Source organism: Nuphar pumila, chromosome 5 (assembly GCF_984573655.1).
Source record: "Nuphar pumila chromosome 5, dmNupPumi1.hap1.1, whole genome shotgun sequence".
Taxonomy (NCBI): Eukaryota; Viridiplantae; Streptophyta; class Magnoliopsida; order Nymphaeales; family Nymphaeaceae; genus Nuphar; species Nuphar pumila.
Genome location: NC_143253.1, coordinates 8,131,747 through 8,153,482, shown reverse-complemented (window position 1 = coordinate 8,153,482; position 21,736 = coordinate 8,131,747). Strand labels below are relative to the sequence as shown.

Here is a 21,736-nt window from a genome sequence, read left to right as displayed (position 1 = left end):
AGGAGTTAGTTGGCCTTATCTTCAACCACATTTTTCCAAACCAAGCCAAACACTCACTAATTAATTTTAATTAATAAATTAAGACATCTAAAAAAGTTGTGATTTTAGGGGTATCAAAATAATATCCTATAATTTTGGTTTTTAAAAGCATGACCCCAAAAACTTATTTATGAAAACTTGTTTGATAAATCATGATTTTGACTCAATAAACTTAATTATTGTTATACATTAATATAACTCACATTGAAAGACGTACTAAAGGTTTGGCTTGCATGATGTGCTGATGATGGGTACCGTAACGTGTAAAATTTGAAGGAAAAAAATAAATCTAACTTGGATTTGGATTCGGATCTGGACCTGGACCCGACCCAGATCCAATGGAGACACCGCCTCCTCGGGTCTGTTTCAGACAACGAGGCAAAGGAGGGGAGGTTCTCGAAACCCCCCTTTCCCCTCTTTGCTCTCCCGTCTCTTCTCTCTCACCCTCTCGCTCCCTCGACTCTCTCCCTCACCGAATCTCTCTCGTCGCTCTCTGCACTCTCCGCCCCCCGATTTTCTCTTGTCTCCTCCCTGCATCTCTCTCGACTCTCCTACTATCGGGAGCGACGCAGGACACCGCTGACAAACCACTGCCACCGGTGACTCCCTTTGACGCCGATGCCAACGGCGACCACCAGGTACAACTCCTCTCTTTTCTCCTATTTTCTCTCCTCTCCCCCTCTCTTCCTTCTTGTTTGGCTCGTCGACAGGGAGCTCCACCCTCCTGTCGTTTGCCTTGTCGACAGAGGGTTCCTCTCCCTCTGTCCCACTTGTTTTGCTGGCAGGGGGTCTCTCTTCCCTGCCACTGTCCTTGGTTGGTCGATAGGGGGTCGAAGCCCCCCTGCCGTCACCTCTGGTTGATAAGGGGGCTCCGCCCCCTGTTCCTATAAGAAACCGACAGGAGGCCTTTGGCCCCTGTCTTGTTTCTCTGTCAAGCAAGCTGACAGAGGCCATTGGCCCTTGCCTTCTCTTCCAAATGGCCGCAGGGGGGGTCATTAGCCCTCTCTCTCTCTCTCTCTCTCTCTCTCTGCTCATTTTCCTGGCAGGGGCCGATGGCCCCTGCCCTTTTATTTGTTTCAGCAAAGGTCGATGCCCCCTGCCCTTCATATTTTCCAGCAGGGATCGAAGGCCCCTGCCCTTTTTAGTTTTCCAGCAGCAGGGGCCATCACCCCCTGTCCTTTATCTCATTTTAGCAGAGGCCATAGGCCCCTGCCCTTCTTTTAAATATGGCAGGAGCCTTCAACTCCTGCCCCTCTTCTTGAAAACCCAGCAAGGGCCAAAGGCCCCTGCCTTTCTCTCTAAAGTCTGGCAGGGGCCGATATGGCCCCTGCCTCGCTTATTTTTGCAGCCCGACAGGGGCCAACAGCCCCTGCCCTTCTTTAAATATCTGACAGGGGTTGATGGCCCCTGCATCTGTTCTTTTGGGCAGCATGTGTCTTTAGACTCTGCCTCATTTTTTTTTCAAGTCAGCAAGGACTGTTGATCCATGCCTTGCATTGCAGAGAAGCCGAGACTTCTCCCTATTTTTTTTGCTTGTTTGCTGATATCGCATATTTGCAGTTGCGCAACGGAGCCCGTTCGCTCCCCGCGAACCAAACCGACAATCTCTTACGCTCGCAAGCGACTACCTTCTCGCGATACCCCAAGGTAGGGAAAGATTGTACGGAGGACTTGAACAATTGAATTAAGTTCAATTAACTAAAAAGGATAATTAAATATATATATTTATATATTTATACGAGTATGCATTTAACTCAAGGACGCGATTTTACGATCCTTGTCCTTTACTTTCTGTCATGTCTTCCTTTTGCCACCGCGCATTGCGCCTAGGCTTCGCTTACGCATTCCTGCTTTCGGTCTTTACTTTATCGTCGTGCATTGCGCCTAGGTTTCTCTTACGCATTTTTGCTTTCAGTCTTTACTTTGCCGTCACGCTTTGCGCTCAGGCTTTGCGTTTGCACTCCTGCTTACAGTCTTTACTTTGCCATCACGCTTTACGTCCAGGTTTTTGCTTTTGTAAATGTTTCATTAATGCCTTGCCATTGCAGATGATGCTTAGGTTTTCACTCATTGCATGTTATATCAGGCATCCTCGTGTAGGATGCAAGAGGCTTTTACCACTCTCCCTCTTGTGATAAGAGTTGAGTCTGGGGCTTAACGATATACCTTCGTTTCAGGAAAGAGATACCTCGCAAGGATCCTAGTTTTGCGAGCAAACAGTCCTGCAAAGTAGACTTGAGTGCAATTTTTAACGGGGGTTCTATGCAGAAACCTGTATCCCGTCTATCAAGGCCGGTATCGAGTCATGCGAGGCATGTAGATACTACGATAGCGAATAAGATTCTAGAAAATCGCATGCCAAATGTTGACACAAGTTGTTGGCTGTTTCACAAGATAAAGAATGTCAAAAGTAAAGTTTGAGAAACATTATATTTTTGTAAAACACTTCTGTTGAGGCTTCTATTGATGAGTTATACCCCTTTTATCCTAGAGTACTTGTAGTCATGCACTATACGCTAGTACTGCGATGATCGGATGAGATGGTCGTGCGATCTCGAACAGTGCAAAATGCATAATGTTATAAACACATTAAAAATGTGATCACCTTCACAGGCAAGATGCTCATCTGGTCAAAAGACCAGAGCATATAGAATGAGTAGTCAGTTAATTTACCCCTGACGTGCTCATTCGCCCTTGTGTTTCTGTCAAGGGAGATGATGGATCGGTATGAAACTCCAATGGACAGGTTGTTAACAACCACCCCACAGGCAAAGATCCAGCCTCCCCAGTCATTGGAGTTAGATAAAGGGACTACCAGACATTATCCTAGGTGGTAGATCCTATGGACTTCTGCAGAAGTTTGATGCATTCGTTGCCACTTACCTGCCTTTGGGGAATCCTCTCTCGGCTATATCTGTCCCCTTAGGAGCGGACTCAACTAGCTATTTGGGTTATTTAAAATACATAAAATAACAGACGCCCGAACTAGTCTCAGTTGTTTCTACATTTTGGCTGCGCATACCCGCAAGCCAGTAATATCGAAACATAAAGTCTGTTCACACTGGTCGATGGGTCATAGAGACTTGCTTGTTGTGCGGTAGTTCACAACTTACGATCAAATGAATCGTCATGCTGCGTGTTGACAATTGCACTGCTTACCTGCTTTGAACTGTTTACCTATTTTGCACTGCTTACTTGCTATGAACTGCTTACCTGTTTAACTGCATATCTGCTTTAAACTGCTTAGCATGCTGAATTAAATATACTTAATTCAGTTTTTTGTAGTCTCTCTTGTGCACCTACTAGTTTTTCGTGAAACTAACACATTCTATGGGTACAAGTGATGATTAGGTACACCACAGGCGATGACACGATTGCGAGATGACTTCAAGACTTTCTTTTTCTTGCTCTTAGCTCGCGTCCTGTACGTTTTGGGTTTTGTAACGAATATTCTTTAGGATATCCAAATTTTGTACTATTTGGAAACTTCTTTTAATGAAAGTGGCTTTTCCAAGTGTTTTGCAAGTAATATGGATTGTGAGTTTTGATTCTTTTAGCTAACGCGCTAAAGGTTGTCAACTTGCCTTTCTGAATTTAATAAAAGAATAGTCTTCCGCTGATTTCATAAACAAACTCTGAAAGAAAAGAGATTTTTTCTAGTCTCTTGCATGTTTTCTGAAAGGTTCGCAAGCTTGAAATTTTAGGGCGTTACAGTAACGAGTATTGGAAAAGTCTTGCTTACCTAGTATATGAACATGCGAACCAATAATTGACATGTTAATTGTCCAAAACCAAAGTTCACTTACCAATTCCAACTCGAAGGTCATCAAGGAGTATGGTTGTTAACCATCGTCTCACTATACAGTTGCCAGACTTCGCACCCCAAAAAAATGTTTGACCGATATAGAAAGACAACGGGAGTCTCCTGCGAGTATGTGTGTTGCATGCTTCACAATTTTTTGTCGAGTCCTAGAGTGATTTTCACATACTGACATCGTGAACAGGTTTATCTCCTTAAAGTCCCTTTTTCAAAAGATTCTACTGCAAAAAAATATACAAAGACATGCATCACCCAAACTCACTCAAGATTTACCCCTAACCTGATATGTAAGACATCAATGAGATTGGGGTTTCTTGTGTCAAAATGACATGTCATGTTTAAATTTTAGATAAGCTCATCCTACAAATAACCGGTTAGTATAACAATATAAACTTATACAAGCCACAATTGTACACAATGATTTATAATTGTTCATGAACAAAACATAAATTTATTCATTTGAATATCCATGGATTTTATTAAAAAATTTAAGCAAGGCCATACAAAATCCAACAATTGCCCATATAATATTTGTGAATGGGGAACTTAAATATGTATTTGTTTGGTTTATCACCTCACGCTTGAAGATAAATAAATTATTGCTCTCTCCATTGGTTTTGTGCTATTGGTATATTTCTACTGTTTGGTAGAGGCAATTGGAAGAAACGATATTTGGTTTTTGAAATACTGTCTAAAAAAAAATTAAAATCCTGCTTTTAAAAGCTGAATCTATTTATTAAATTGACATCTTTGTAATATAAGAGAGGCGTCTGTTCTGCAGAGGCTCAATTCACCATCAGGTAATCTGTGCCCTGAGTTATAGATGTCTGTGTGTTTGTATTATAATGTAGCAATATCATGATTTTATCTTGAATGGCCTTAGTTGCTAGAGTCGCATTCAGCTGGGATGACTTTCTATACAATGATATTTTTCGGAAATGGATAAACAATACCCTGCCGTACAGATTTTCGCAATTGTAAGGTTTTTCGAGAAAGCAATCATTTTTGCTGTACAGTACTAACATTTTCCAAGTTTAAAATGCACCACAATTGAAAATGCTCATGTTTATTGCATTGTTAAATTACAGGTTTTTCTTCCTTTAGTGCATACCCAGTAATCCCATTACAATCTTAACCAAGGGATCTTAGGTTTGAAACACTGAGGATGCATTTGATCGCTGTGGATCTGTAACAAGCTCCACAAACGCACTGGAGATTTGCCTCTTGAACCTACTATTAGCACCATCACAAACACTGAGGGTGCATTTGATTGCCGTGGATCTTTCTTAGTTGCTTGCACTCATCCTGCGCTTATAAATGCTCTACAAATCGTGAATAGGAGATATCATAATATCTTATCAAAAAAGCTACACCAAGTATTTTTTTGAAAGGCAAGCTGGGGTTAGGCAGACCCCACCAGTAAAACAACATACCATTGGATTTTGAACTTGCAGCATCCCAAAACATGGTGACCTGCACTAACAGCTCCTACCAAACAAGCGGAGACCTGTTGGTGAAGCTATAGCTAAGCTAAGTACACATCTAGAGCAACTCTAATTGCTTATACAGTTTACCACCACACCACCCTTAAAGTTCTTTTAGCGCTTTTGGTAGCTGTATTTTTTTTCTACTTAAAATATTCATTTTGGGCATGTTTCTCTCATTTTGACATGCGCACATTGAGAAAGTTTTGTTGCGATCAACTTTTTGTAAAGGGCGATTGAGTTTAAATAGGAAATTTAACCAAAATTCAAGGCAGGCACCAACGGGGGATCTGATTGTCTGGTAGTAGCAGCTAGTGCACGTCACCTTGTGTTGGGACTTTGCAGGTTCAAAACCCAATGGTATAGTTGTATAACTGGTAGGGGTCTGCCCCCAGCTTGCCTTTCAAAAAAAAATTCAACAGACTCATCAACGTACCAGAGAGAGAGAGAGAGATATTTTTAAAATGGGCAAGGATTTACAAGGCTACAATTGGTACGGAAAACGCACCAACAAAGGAGATGCAGGTTATCTACAACTATAGGCAATACCAAATGATACAACAAAGCTCTTCACAGAATACCCAAAACAATCAAATGCGGTCAGCCCCCTCTATATCAAACTTGGCCTCCCACGCATCTTCAGTGCAACAGCTACTGATTGAACCAACCACCACTGAATTCTATAATGAAATGGCTACTTGAAAACTAAAAGAAAACAAAGGCCAAAATTGCTCATCATGGAGATAGTCCAAGCTTGCCAGGCAATACTTGTGTTCATCATTCTGCAGTATTTCCAGTCCATGCATGAGTTTGAGGCCTGTGGGCAGTGAGATTATTTGCGATTATAACAGGCAGCTGTGATGCCCCAGTGGATGGTACCGCAGATGATCTTGGCTGAACTTGTTGAGCATGTTGCTGAGTCAGATATTGGCTTTGAACATGTTGCTGAGTCAGATATTGGCTTACAACACTAGGATTGACCCGACCACCAGCCAAATTCATGTTGCTTATGTCTATGCTTCCTCTCATCCGCCCAGTAGGCCTCCAATTCTGTTCAGAAGTCATACCGAGTGAAGTTTCAGACCGAGATATTGGTGCAACAGGGTTGTTCCACCGCTGATCAGTAGCCAGTCTAGTATTTTCAGCACTTCTAGGAATTGACAATACTGAGGATAGTGATGGCCTGGTCGTATGAGTTGAAGGCACCACATTTTGCATCAAAAGACTTTGCTGGTTTGCAGTAGGAACTGTTGCCAAAGGTGGAGCAGCAGTTGTGCCAAGGACTACACCAGGATGTCGGGGTAGCCGAACAGGGAATGATGGATGTGAGGGGACTTGTCGAACAATGCTTTCAGATTGAATACTTGTTTGAGGAATCATGTTAGGATTATGCTGATAATGCATGCTTTGTTGGTCCTGGAGGGCGCCGGCTTGAGTAATGCGAACTCTCATTCTTTGGTGGTCCAGGGAATTCCCTAAACCAGCTTGGCTCATGGCTGGAAGGCCAACGATAGATTGAAAGGGTTGGTTTGGATGATGCTGGCGTTCCTGATGGTATCATTACATAGACACTGTTAAAAAAATGCAAAACAGGTTTTTGGCTATAAAGGGAAATGATCAATGTTCAGCACAACAGGTATCATAACAGCTATACACAAAATTCAGAGCGAAAATTCATTTCTTTGTTATAAAGTGAAAGATGTTATCCATAGAAAAATTTCCAAAATGATGAAAGGTCCAGATATTGATGCAAAATGATAAACAAAATAGTCCAACCTGCACATAAATCAGCATAATGAACCAGAACGATGACATGTACTAAGAGTTTAGTCCATCATGAATAGCAACTAGAAAGGTCGGACTAAACTAAGACACTTGAAACGGTATGATAATGATGTCCATTTGTCTGTTGCAAAATAATGGTAACATAAGTGACTCCTCTCCTGTTGGCCAAGTCAGGAGACAGCAACTGCAGGCCAATCATCATATTACTTGCAGATGTACCCTGTTGATGATGTGACCACTAAGTCTGGATATCACATTGTAATTTGTAGTAGTAAGGATTGCAATAATAATAAGCCATCTATTCACAAAAATATAGAAAAAACCCTAGCTTCATATTAATTTAAGAGGCTAATATATATAAATTATGAAGGAAAGACAGTTTTTGTAATTTTCATGCAACTTATTGCAGCTTTCGAGACTTCCCCAAGTATTCTCATAAAATTTGTGATGAGCAAGCTCGCGCCAATAACTGGCAGCCATATGGCAGATCTATAGTTCTAACTTCTATTCTAACTAATGCAAGGCAACGGCAACAAGCAATTACATAATAAAAGAGACAGTATGGGTACAAAATCATATGTTTGCTAAAATGTCAACAACAGTATTTCTGCAGTTGAAAGATGACACAGTAAAAAATAAAAAGATGAATCAGATCCATATAGTACTTTCGTACTAAAGAAATGAAAAGGAAACTTACCTGTGAGTTTGAGTGCAGAGGCAAAGAAGTTGAAACAAGTTCTGGAACTCCAAGATGATTCATTTGCTGCCTCAGTAATTGTTGACGCTCAATGTCAACGTTACCAACTGTGGATGGAGATGTAACCGGTGCATTGACTACAGTTGAGTTTGAGGTTGGCATGATTCTTCTTACCCTTGATAATACACCTTGCATTTGTGTTGGAGCTGGCAATGCCTGGATTGCTACGGGTGCCCTAGTGATATTTCTAGGTATTGCAGGTCTCCCAGACTCAGTGATAGTATTTGGACTTGCCACCCATGAATGCTGAATCTGAAGATCCTCAGCAGCCACAACTTGACTAGCAGGTGGTACACTTTGCAAGGAGATGCCTGATGGTTGATAAATACCTTGAGTATCTATTGATTCTCTATTAGGTGCACTTGTAACCGCATCTGCAGTCACAGGAGCCAGGTCACTGATACTGTAACTTGAATCATGGAAAGGATCTCTTGGGACATCCAAAGGAACCGGAAGAACAGTAGAATCATGAGAGACATAGTTTGTTGATGCTGCCCATGCCCAGTTATCTCGCAAAATCCGATCATGCCTTTGGCTTGCTTCTGCAAGATCATGAACATATGGTGTCCCAGAATGACTTACAGTATGAGCTAAGCCCCCGAGAATTTCTTGAGAAGGTTTCCTGTCGATGGTTTCATAGCTGTTTGTGCATACATTTTGAGTTGTGTTTTGTCTAGAAATTTCTAGACCAGACTCAGTATAATCCATGTTTTTACCATTGTCTTCAGCTTCTGTTGTCAAATCCACAACTGAACATCTCTTAGATTCACCATCCTCAGAACCTTCCCCGCTTCCATGTGAAAAATGCATGGGTAATTGGTCTAGAAGAATGTCATGTTCAAGATAGGGCTTCCAGGACCCATCTGGCAAGATGAGTACATCAGAAACATCGTTCCCTACCTCTCTCAACACCTACACGAAATAGCAGCCTAAATCGTCAAGTATGCAACATTTATGCAAAATAGAAGCTAGAATCCGAGTAAAAGGATTACTTGCCTTCAGCATATTTTGATCAATACGCAGGTCAGTGCAACTGACAGACTGATTGCAATGAGGACAACGCCACGATGGTTTTCTTGAGTTTATTTCCATAAAGTTTTCATAGTCAAAGCACTACAAGACAAATACACAAAGCTAAACAGAAATTACTTAACCTTACATTATATGTTATCATAAAGGCACCACTGCTTCTTTAGCATCAACATTCAGTACATGTTTAACAGTATGATAATAGTCTTACCTGAAGGTGTTTACAACTCTGCCCTTTAACAGGGGTTCTAATGCGCAGGAAGCTATCAACAATGAAAAGACACACATTGCAGTTGGTTAATAACTCTTGGAGAAGCATAACAAAGATATGAGACCATAAAATTGCTGGTAAGGGTGCAATCGATACCTTATGGGACAGTTAAGAGAGATTCTTGATGGACCCTCAATTAACTCATCATCTAACCAGCAAAATTAAGTAAAATAATGTGAGATCATCCTACTTTTTTAAACTGAAACAAATGTCTGAACCACGTGTATGATGCATATAAAAAATGTCTTTAAGGCATACACATGAAAAGGTAAGTAACCTTTCACTATTGAAAAATTTGATCATGGTTGAACTGCAAGTGGATGCAAATATACATGGTCTGAATCTAGAAAATTCAAATAAAATAAATAAATTGGCAAGACGACTTAGATGAAAAAGTTTTCAGCCTCACACTGTAAAGAACCACTAGTAACATCATGTTGAAATGTACTCAACGCCTGACACACAGATTATCTTCTAGATGACAGCTGAAGGAGTTAGATAATATCACATATTATAATTTTGTGATGTCAAATTCATCCCTATAACTAGCTACACAAGTACCTAGCACATACCCCCACTGTTTAGAATCATAAACCTCTCCTACATTTCTAATTCTAGAAATACCGTTAAAGACTTGCTAAAATTTGTTTCATACAAAAACCTATCATTTAAATTTCTGAAGAATGCTCAATAAACCAAGTTTTAAAGTTCTCCTAAAGACCCAAATAAGAAAGCTTTGTCTATATGGTTATTTGGGCAGACTTTTATGCAAAACCATTGGAAATAATGAAAGTTCTCCTTATACTCAGGGAAATGAAAGGAAGTTCACCCTAATGTAGTTTAATGCTGATGTACTTAAATGTACGTAAGGCATTGAAGGCTGAAGCAAGTTGCAATGTAGCACTGCAGCCTAGGAGATTTACCAGCACTTAATTGTGAATATTTTTGCACCTAGGCTGCTCCAAGAAATCACAATGGTATTGGTTGAAGATAGGGTTTGTGAAGAAGTTATAATCTTGGAGTAATAATTATATTTCAATGGCACACTGTGTCACCTGGGTACGGGTGCAGGTGCGGGTACGACAAGGCAATTCCAAAAAATGTGGGTACAGGGATACAACTATATATATATATATATAACATAAATACAAAATAAATTCAAAATAAACTGAATATAATCTAAATATATATGCTATATCTAAAATATATATTATATACTGAAAATATAAAGTTATAAACTGAAAATATAATTATAAATTAGAAATTGAATGCAAACTTGTATGTACGGAGGGTAAAATGGTGTGTCCAAGTGTTGACATGTGTCGAGACGGGAACACACGTGTCGACACAGGTACGAAGGGCAAAATGGAGTGTCTGTGTGACATAAATGGCACAGCCAATTAATATAATAAAACAAGTGCAGGTGTTGATTTGTGCACCTCATATCTTATTCCGCTTACCAAAGAAACAACAAAAATAAACAAGAAAAATGTTTAACCAAGCTTTTCCGGCATTATCATTGAAAGGAAACTCAAATGCAAGCAGTATCCATTAAATCCTTGGTGCCAAATTCACCGGGAGATACAGGTATTAGAAGTTTGGGTTTTGATAAATACAACCTTATTGCAAAAATAGTGGTGAAAGTTATGTAGAAGGGAGAGCAGTGGATGCAAAAGGATGGCAGGAAACTATGACAAGGATAACATTGGTAGTAGAAGCATAATTATGGATGGGAGAGTGGCTCTGATAAATATTGCACACACCAAGATATTCAGCACAAAGCAGATGGCACTGAAAGATAGAGAGGGCTGAAGACACAATTCCCAATATGGGTCATGTTCTAGGTCTGTGTCATTATATATTAAATCACATAATATTACATGGACAAAATTACAACCAATTATACAAAATAGAACTAAGATACATAAAGGGTAAAAAAAAAGAAATACAACACGAAACAAAACACATAAACATGCTAAGCATAATAAGGGGATCCGAGGCCCAATTCCAAACACGTCTCAACAGCTTCCCTCAAGTTGTACATGATCCTTTATCATGGACAACTTGGATTTAAGAAACCAAAATCTTCGCCTTGTAAGCCTCTTTCTGAAAAGATGAGCCAACTTATTTTTTGCCCCAATAAATTTAGCTTCCAATTCCTGATCTTCAATCTTCCTTTTGATGAAATGCTAGTCTATTTCTACATGCTTTGTTTGTCCATGATGAATCGGATTAAGAGAAATTTTGATCACACTCTGATTGTCACAAAGCAAAATCGATTTTGGGACAAATTCATCTAGATTATTCAATAACTATCTGATCCATGTGATTTAAGCAGTCACTGCTGCCATAGACCGATACTCTGTTTCTGTACTAGATCTAGCCACAAACCTTTGCTTTTTACTACTCCAAGAAACTACATTCTTTCCAATAAAAACACTATCCAGATATTGACCTTTTATCATCTGGATCACCAACCCAGTCAACATCAGAATAGGCCATAGTCGTAATCATGTCATTTCCATGCGACCTTCGTTTAGACAGCAGACTGCCCCGAACAGTCCCTTTAAGATATCTCATAATCCTCGTTACTGCTTTAATGAGTAGTACTAGGTACATGCATGAACTGAGAGACTTGATTCACTGCTTATACAATATCCAATTTGGTGAAGGTAAGGTATTATAACATACCAACTATGCTGCGATATCTTGTCAGATCATCATATAATTAACCATCCTTTGAACTCAACCTTTGATGGATAGGACTACTCGTTAAAACTGATCAGCAATCCTTAATGCTTGTCTTAGCCAATAAATCAGTAGTATATGTGTGCCGAGTCAAAATAAGTTCCCCACCTTTTCTGTCAACTTCCACTCCAAGAAAATACCACAATTTCTCGAGACCCTTTATTTTGAATGTTTTGCTCAAGAGATCCTTTATTTTTTATATATGTTGTCTTCAATTCCCAGTTTTAATTATATCGTTCACATATATCAACAAAAGAATGATGACATTCTCACCTTTAGATATAAAGAGAGTGATCTAAAAGATAACGATAAAATCCATACCTTTGAATCTCAAGTAAAATCCAAAGCATATACTCAATAAAAAGATATATTTTTTACTTTGTGTTGCCCTTTGTTGGCTATTGTATCGTCCCATAGTGGACTTGTGCTTGTGCACTTTGTGTTTGTAATCTTGTAAGCTCTTAGAGGCATTTGTCTTATATTTTTTGCTATTTCATTTCAGAAGGTTATATAAGAGACCTACCTAAATAGGGACTATGTTAAGGAAAGTTAAAGGATCCCTTCCTCTAACGTTTTTTTTGTGGGAGAAGCTACATACGAAGGAGGGTATGCCAAGTAAGCATGGCATGAAGAAATAGGAAAGTGTGGAAAATCCTCTCCTTCCCACACGTTTTTGGGAGAAAACATAATGGGGAAAGATTCTAAATAAATGAGAAAAGGAAAGTTTGAATTACCCCCTCCTTCTTACACGATTTTGGAGATTCCATTAAAAGGAAGGACTCAAATGGATTAAACCTTGGAATAAGAAATTTAACTATGGGAAAAGAAAACTCTCAAGAGTTCCCATTTTCCCTTGGACATTAAGTCAATCTCTATATAATAGAGAGACCCCTCCCACGCACTCCTTATCTCTCGCTCAAACTTTCTTTCCTTCTTACTTCTTTCTCGCCCTCTCTATTCTTCTTCCTGAAAAAGTGTGTTTATTGTATTTTTTGGGCCTGGATATCATATCCGACCCGGGCCCATATTATGCATAGTCTTTATTTCATTTTGGGTCTGGATGTTATACCAGACCCGAACCCATATTGTATACTAACACATATTAATACATGGTTCTAGGTCACGGTCGCAGCCTCTATTCTTCTCTTTCTTTCTTTTTGTTTCAAAACTTTCTTTCCTTCGTAAAAAATCAATTCTCTGAGTCCATCCAATTCTTCCAATGTGATGAAGGTGGTGAGTTCTCATCTAGTGACTTTATTTCTTTCCTACAAAATAATGGGATAGGAAGAAGGGTGTCCTGTCCACACACACCTCAACAAAATGGGATTGCTGAGCGAAAACACAGGCATATCGTCGAAAGTGCCACAAGCATGCTCCATGACAGTAATCTTCCTATTAATCTGTAGACAGAAGCTTTTTATTCTGTCGTACATGTGATAAATAGATTGCCTATGGTTGTTTTGGAAGATAAGTCTCCTTATTACTATCTTTTTGGAGTTCATCTTAGTTATCATGATTTACATGTCTTCGAATGTGTTTGTTATGTGCACATTGATCGGTCCCTGCGAAACAAGTTTCAGGACACGACTCAGAAGTGTAGATTTGTGGGATATGCAGACAACTACAAAGGATATAGGTGTTACGATCCTGCCAACGGACGCATCAGAATCTCAAGAAATGTTGTCTTTGATGAGCAAAATTTTGATCACAAAGCTGACATAATGGATATGTCTCCTAACACAACTGAAGTTTATTATCCTTGGCTGAATCAGAACTTTTTGCTAATTCCAATGAAGTTTGTTCTTCAGACTGTGTGCAGCAGGAAGAAGAAATGTTTGAGACTACTGGTACAACGGGATCACAAAATTGAGAAGAAGTACCATCATCGGTACCGGGCAAATACAAGGGCATTTCCTATACTAGACAGAGAACGACAGCGCCAAGCCTTCTAAATTGCGCCCCAGCAGCTGATCCTACTTCCTCTCATACTCTTGAGGTCAGAAGATCCAATCGCATGCGACATCCTATTGATAGGTGGGTCAACTATAACTTCTCCTTAGATTTTCAACTCTTTTTAACTGCCCTCAATAAGGAAGATGAACCTATTATGTACTATCAAGCAACCACTTCTACCAAATAGGTAGAAGCCATGAATGATGAAATGCAAACCTTACATGAATGTGAAACCTGGGAAATTGTTCTGAGACCACCTGACAAAAATGTTGTCGGATGCAAATGGGTCTACAAAATAAAATGTAAACCAGATGGAACCATTGAACGATATAAGGCAAGACTAGTGGCAAAAGTATTCACTTAAGAAGCAGGGTAAGACTATGATGAGACCTTCAGCCCAGTAGTGAGAATAGGAATGGTTCGAATTATTCTTTCCTTGGCCGTCGAACATGGATGGAAGCTGAGTCAGCTTGATGTGAAAAATGCATTCTTGCATGGGGATTTGGAAGAAGTCTACATGAAAACCCCCTGGATATCACGAGCAAAACTGTAAAACCCATGTGTGCAGGCTAAAAAGAGCTATCTATAGACTAAAACAAGCATCTCGTTCTTGGTTTGACAGCTTCTCACTTGAGATTCAAAAGCATGGTTTTTCTCGTTCTCTACTGGATCACTCATTATTCACTTTTAGAAGTCAGAATGTGATCACCCTATTATTAATTTATGTTGACGATATTGTCATCACAGGAAACTCTGAAGCTCACATCAAAGAAGTAAAAAACCTATTAGGTCAAAGGTTCAAAATGAAAGATCTTGGTGCCTTGTGCTATTTTCTTGGTGTAGAAGTTGACAGCCAGGCTCATGACTTGACTCTCACTCAACACAAGTATACCATAGATGTTCTCAGCTGTATGAAAGACTGCAAGCCTCTAAGAACTTCAAGTGTGCTCCACCAAAAAACTCAGTACTCATGATGGAGATCTGTGTGAGGACCCCACCAGGTATCGCAGTCTAATAGGGATGTTACAATATCTCACATTCACTCGTCCTGATATTGTTTATTCAATCAATCAAGTGTCTCAGTTTATGCATGCACCACGTACTGGACATATAGAGGCGATTAAGAGGATACACAGATATCTGAAAGGTACCATTGGGGACGGGTTGATATATTCTCCACAGTCGTCTGGCAAGAATGTGCGTGAACTTACTGTATATTGTGATGCAGACTGGGCAGGGGAACCTAATGAACGAAGATCTACATAAGGATATTGTGTTTTTATTGGAAGAAACTTAGTCTCTTAGAGTAGTAGAAAACAAAAGGCTGTCGCTAGATCAAGCATTGAGGCTGAGTATAGATCCATGGCTGCCGCTACTGTCGAAGTCACATGGGTCAGGCATCTACTAACTGAAGTTGGAGAAACGATCTTTTGGTCTACCTTGTTGTGTAACAATCAAAGTGCTCTCAACATGTCATTCAATCCAATACATCACAGTCGTGCTAAGCATATTGAGATCGACCAACATTTTGTAAGACAAAAAGTTGAAAAAAAAGAGATCGAGCCTGAGTTTGTTAATACCGAAAGACAAGTTGCAGAGATATTTACAAAGGGCTTGACAAAAGATCGTTTTTGGATGCTTAAAGGCAAGTTGTTCATGGTTCAAGACCATGATCAACTTGAGGGGAGGTGAAAAAGTGTGCTTATTGTATTTTTTGGGTCTGGATATCATATCAGACCCGGGTCCATATTATGTATAGTCTTTATTTCATTCTGGGTCTGGATGTTATACCAGACCCGGACCCATATTGTATACTAACACATATTAATACATGGTTCTAGGTCACGATTTCATTATTGAAATTGTGACAACCGCAGCCTCTATTCTTCTCTTTCTTTCTCTTTGCACAAAACAGGTTCAGAGGGAAAATCTCACACTTCCACCCTCATCCATCGTCTCCAACTGATTCAACGTCCCCAAGTTCTTTGGATTTTCTTGATAAAAAGCACACACATGTGATGGACCGTGGCAGGGCATATGGTTGAAAAAGACCGTAAAGTGCTAAGTATACCTAAATTTATAGAATTGATATACATGCACATATAACCTAAATTAATGCACGATTGGCTTAAAACATATCGGGGCTTTTTCGGCACTCGACCGGTTTAAAAGCACCAGAGCACACTTAATGGGTTAAATTGAATGAGCTAATTTAAATAATAAAACTACCATGAATGTGTAGTATGTGGCGCATGCCAATAAGGCAATTGTGGTAAGTTACCCTAGAAGGGTACTCGAACTATTGAGTCTTGGGTGCTAAATTATACAGGCACATGTGAGGTAGTAAAATAAATATAACCGATAACTCACAGTCTTGGGCTACCTTGGAGAGGTAGGTGGTACAAACTCCATTGGACTGTTCTTTTATTATGCTTCGAATGGCAATGTCTCGGTTGGTCCCCTATCTACGGAATTAAGGGACTGAACGACCAATTGGTCCTAGGTGGTATGTCCCTTATGTTCTCAAAAGTCAGATGCATCTTGTTTATTTTGACCTCTAAGGATTTTCTCTCAGTCATTATACCGCTTCTTTTAGAATCCATTTCAGTTAATCATTTGAGGGTACTAAAAATACCCATAGGGGGTAAGCAAGAGAAACAAAAATCTTTCCTTGAGCAACTTTAGATTAAGATAATCGGTACTGAATTATGTTGTGTTATGGATATTTGCATGTCCTGAATTATTATTGCATGATGTTATATATGTCCACCAAATTGTTTTTTGATATAGCATGGATTTGTTTTGTACATGTCCTGAGCGAATGAATTAGCAATGCCTCTATATGTTCTGCATGATGCATGCTCATATATACTTGGTACTTTAGATACATATTGTGTTATTATATTCCTACTGAGACCTGTGAAGTCTAACCCACATATATGATAAATCTACAGATTCTTTTGGACCCTGTGTGTTGCCCATTGAATCCCCTACGATATGCAACTAAAACAATTTTTTGCTAATGCTAAAAAGGGAGGTTTGAATGTAAGGGTTGTTCCCATTTTACCCAAAGGATTTGAATTAGCTCTCCCTGATCGTATTTCTCCCGAGATGAAAGAAAATATGGGTAATCTGTCTTTTCAGAGTTATAGTCCTAATAAAAAAATATTCTTGTGATAGGCCCTGCACATGGTCAAAAATATTGTGGAGTCAGGCCTTCCTTTTGCACTATTACGGATACAAAAATAATGGGAAAAATTGGATTCCATTGTCAACTGCTCCCATCGGTAGACTACGGATTCGAGCCATAGCACATGGTTTCATAAAATCAGCATGGTTTTCCTGATCTAAATTGAGAAGGTTTTAGATGAAGAAAACCGTGTTCATCATGTTCTATTTGATACTGGCAGGAGAAGAACCCGACTCGGTATTATTAAAATAGAAAAAAAAATACAAAAAAGAGAGGAAGCATGATTATCTCCCCATTAATTACACAATTTGCACGATCGCGCTATTTTCGATCGCTACAAGATCAACAATGCCATGAGCTTGGGCTTCTATTGCTGACATATATGAAACTCTCGACGCATCCATCTGTGTCAAGGGACCTAAACACATAACTGCTCAAGATATCATCTCACCACCTTTTGTAGAAATAATTGATACTACACAACCTATAGCTATCCTAACAAAACTGATTGATTTGTACATTGAATTAAAATTTGAGAGGGGTGGTGGATATTGTAAGAGAATCGCCAATAACTATCAAGACGAAAGTTACCCTATAGATGTTGTATCCATGCATGTTTGAAATGCGAATCATAGTATTCATTCTTATGGGAATGGGAATGAAAAACAAGATATACTTTTTCTCGAAATATGGACAAATGAAAGTTTAACTCCTAAAGAACTTTACAAAGCTTCTTGTAATTTGATCAATTTATTTATTCCTTTTTTACAAGCGTAGGAACAAGACATTAATATAGAAGACAATATAAAAAGGGCTACAGAGAAATGAAATTAGTAGATTTTGTTTCTTGTACCATTTATCTTGTTTAAACAATTGATGATTTAAGGAAAAGAAAGATGAAATTTAGTTTAATGTTATTATGATGATCAAATTAAAGTCTAGGAGATATCCGTAATTACAGTTACTCATGACTGCACAATACGAGAGAATTGCTTTCCAACAATGATGCCAAAATAAGAGATTTTTTTCATGTGAAACCATTTTTCATTTTTAATGAATCTTATCAATCATTTACCATCGAATCACTTTGGCCCTTTCTGGTTCATTGGAATAGCTTAGTTAATTACTAACCCATTCTTTTTCGGTATTGGAAATCTAATTAAAGATCTTTAGTCTAGTCATTCGAACAAGAATTGGCTCATTTCAATCGCGATTGATCATCACAAATGATCAAGTTGTTAACTAACTTGTTGTTTATTCAGAATCGACGAACTTTCCATAGGACCTATTTTATTGACAGAATTTATCACTACTTTAGCTACTTCAGCGGCTCACCAATTACCCAAAATTAGTAATTGTTCCATTTCCTGATGTTAGCAATACAGAGTGGTCAAATAGAAAATATTTTCTTCTCGAGATCTTTTACTTTTTTTCATCATGTGAGAGTTAGAGTTAATTCTTGTTTACCTACTTTTATCCATGTGGGGAGAAAAGAAATGTATGTACTCATGGATGAGATAAAGCACACAGTTGATTGTTGCCAAGAAATTACTAAATTTACTTACAATTATGTATGGATTTTGAGCCTAATGAGAAAGTACACTATTAATGTTGAGTTGATTCGTAGTGCAGTTACTAAATTTGCTACGAATTTTTTGACCGTGCAAAGTTTAGTAAAGAATAGAATTGACTAAAAAAAATGTTTTCATAAGATGAGTGGAATGCCCATCTCCAGCACAAAAAAAAAGAAAAATTGCAGATATTGTATTCAAAAGTGAATTCTAAGATTCATGCGTGAAGTTGTTGACAATCACTATACCTTTGATGAAGGTGTTTCGATTGGTTGACAGAGAAAACAAACTAGCTATGGGTTATCTCTATGAGGCCATGAATAAGACAAAAGAGGCCATTAGAGATAATTTGAATAAAAAAAATATACATGCCTATATAGAATACCATTGATCATAGGTGGACTAGGCAACTTCATCAACCTCTTCATGCTCCAACATATTATTTACATCTTGCATTTAGATATTTTCCTACGTTTAAAATGGATAGAGAAGTAAACAAGGGACTTTTGGATTGCATCGAAAGATTGATCCTTGATTATAACATTCAGGATCAAATTTATAAAGAAATGAAAATTTATGATAATGTATTGTATGATATGGGGAGACTTGCAGAAGTGTGAAATCATGTCACGATGCGTCCAAGTAATTTATTTTGTATATTTCAAATGCGTCCAAGTAATTTATTTTATATATTTCAATTTTAATTTCATATTATTATTATTTAATTATGATATTTTTTATGATTGATCTTATTAATTTCTTATTTTCATGTTTTTTTCATGCATGTGGTGGATCAAGTTTGGAAGTTATCCAAATTTGAGAGCTTTTGTCATTCAAATTCTTAGCCAAACATGTAGTGCAAGTAGATACGAAAAAAACTGGAGTATCTTTGAGCAAAAAGAACAAATAGATTAGAGCACAAAAGACTTAATGACCTCGTTTACGTTCACTACAACTTACGGCTGAGACAGAGGTATCTTTTTAGGCAAATGAAAAAGTTATCATCAAAGAAATACAAAGAGCAATTTGATCCTATCAGTTTAGAACATTTTGATGCATTGGATGCATGGTTAAATAAGCAGGCATTTTGAATGAATATGGCATTCAGTGGATAAATGTGGAAGGAGTACATGATGAAGAGCCCACATATATTAAAGACGATGTGGATGTTGAAGGAGGAATAGAAGAAGACAATGATAATGATGATGATGTTTAAGGTTAAATTTTAAATAAACTTGGTTATTTAACACTTAAGTGTTCATAAACTTGGTTATTTTGTTTTTTTTTATGTAATATGAAAGTATGAGTCTTGTGGCATGTTCTTAATTGCAAGATATTTAATATTTTGCATTGCTCTTGTGAGATAGTTGATGTTTGATGATGACTTATGAAGCTCATGGAGAAATAAATGCTTCATATGTGATTTTATGGTTGTATTTTATGCAATTCATCGTTGTTTCATGTGTTATGATTTTTTTAGATTTTTTGCTATTTTTTACTTTTCTTGATTTTTTGGGAATTTTTGAAAAAAAATTATTAAAAAAATTTACAATTTTTTACGATACAATATGCTATGCTACAATACGGATCTTTTTGGGCCCGACTGATACAGGTAACGATACAATACTTACAACCTTGTGATTCCCAAATAAAACAAAGGAGATTTATTTTCTAATCTTGGCTAAGAAGCACTAATCTTAGGGTTATTTTGTTCTTGGCCAGCTTGATGTCCTTTGTTTCTTGCTTTAAGATTATACCTCGGATCATCCTCAAACCAGTATTTCTGCTTGGCTCAACATTCACATTATGAGTATTAGGCGCGAGAAAACAGTCCTAGCAGCGCAACCCCATTCCTCCTTGATTTAGGTTATGCCCACGTCCTCTCTCTCCTTGTGAGAAACCTCCTCCCCTTCCACGACCATATGAAGTGCCAGGAACAAGCAATTCATGAGTATCATTAGCTAAATCCAACTCCCTGATAAACTTTTCAGCTTTGATCTAAAATCATCAAGCTTTGGCAGTTGAGGCAAACATGCCAACGTGGTGGCCAACACAAGATAGTTGGATCCCAAACCATTTAAGGGCTATTGCACCATATCTTTGTCATGCACTTCACACCCAACCATAGCTAGCTGGTTGGCGATGCTTTGACTTTATTCATATAGTCCATGATGGACAAGTTTCCCTTCAAAACTTGGAATTTCTTATTCAAATGCATCATTCTTGCTTCAGAAATCTACGAATAGGCCTGCACCAGCCTATTCCATAGTTGCATTGTTGTACAATCACCCAAGATCCTAATCAAAACATCTTGGGATAAAGTGGAGGTGATGTATGCTACCAATGCCTGGTCACTCTTCATCCAAGCAACATACTGTGGATTGCGAACAAGTCTAGATGAAAGCAAAACCCCCTTTTCGTCCTTCTCTTCCTGCATGACATACTACTGGGACTACAACCGATCCATCCAGATGTCCAGAAAGATCCTAGCTCCAGATTAAAGGAGAGGTTTGCCTTTTCCAAGTCAAGATATTGGATTTATTCAATTTCTCGAAAACAAGCTAGGAAACTGGAAGTAAGGCCGGATTGAACAAAAATTGGATCCATAAATAACGGAAAAGAATGAAACAGACGTAACGAAAAGAAAGAAACAGAAAAACAAATGAAGAACAGAAGTCATAGGCACAAAACTTATTCAAGTTGGAAATATCGGGCATGATATTACTCACAGGAATAGCACAGATAACCAAATAACTGATAATCTAGCAATATCTCTCAATGACAAATCAATTCAGCATTGATAAATTCAATAAATCAAGGATCAGTGTTTTTTTTCAGCTCACAGAAACTGAACCATAAATCAAGAAGAATCACCAGAATGTTAGCTATGCCATGAGAAGCACAATCCTGTGAAATATCAAAAAAGTTTAGAATCAGAACAAGGCACGACCAAGAGACGATAGGGCTATTCAAATTAAATGGTAGAAGAAAATATTTGATATTAGACGCAGATGAAAAGATGACAAGAATATTGGGACTAAAAGATAAAGGTATTTTAGAGAATATAAAATAGATGATCAAGACTAGAG

General features: G+C 38.2%; 1 protein-coding gene across 1 annotated transcript in view; it reads right to left on the bottom strand.

Moving 5' to 3' along the window:
* Positions 1 to 5,781: 5,781 nt before the first annotated feature.
* Positions 5,782 to 21,736, bottom strand: part of LOC149836665 (uncharacterized) — a 98,140-nt gene continuing 82,185 nt past the window's right edge. Inside the window, exons 12-16 of the mRNA XM_090005507.1 lie at positions 9,282 to 9,333; positions 9,126 to 9,177; positions 8,882 to 8,998; positions 7,826 to 8,797; positions 5,782 to 6,891 (exon numbers count right to left, since the gene is read on the bottom strand). Of these exons, the coding sequence (XP_089861633.1) occupies positions 6,121 to 6,891; positions 7,826 to 8,797; positions 8,882 to 8,998; positions 9,126 to 9,177; positions 9,282 to 9,333 (1,964 nt within the window). The 3' untranslated portion in view covers positions 5,782 to 6,120. The remainder of the gene's footprint in view (positions 6,892 to 7,825; positions 8,798 to 8,881; positions 8,999 to 9,125; positions 9,178 to 9,281; positions 9,334 to 21,736) is intronic.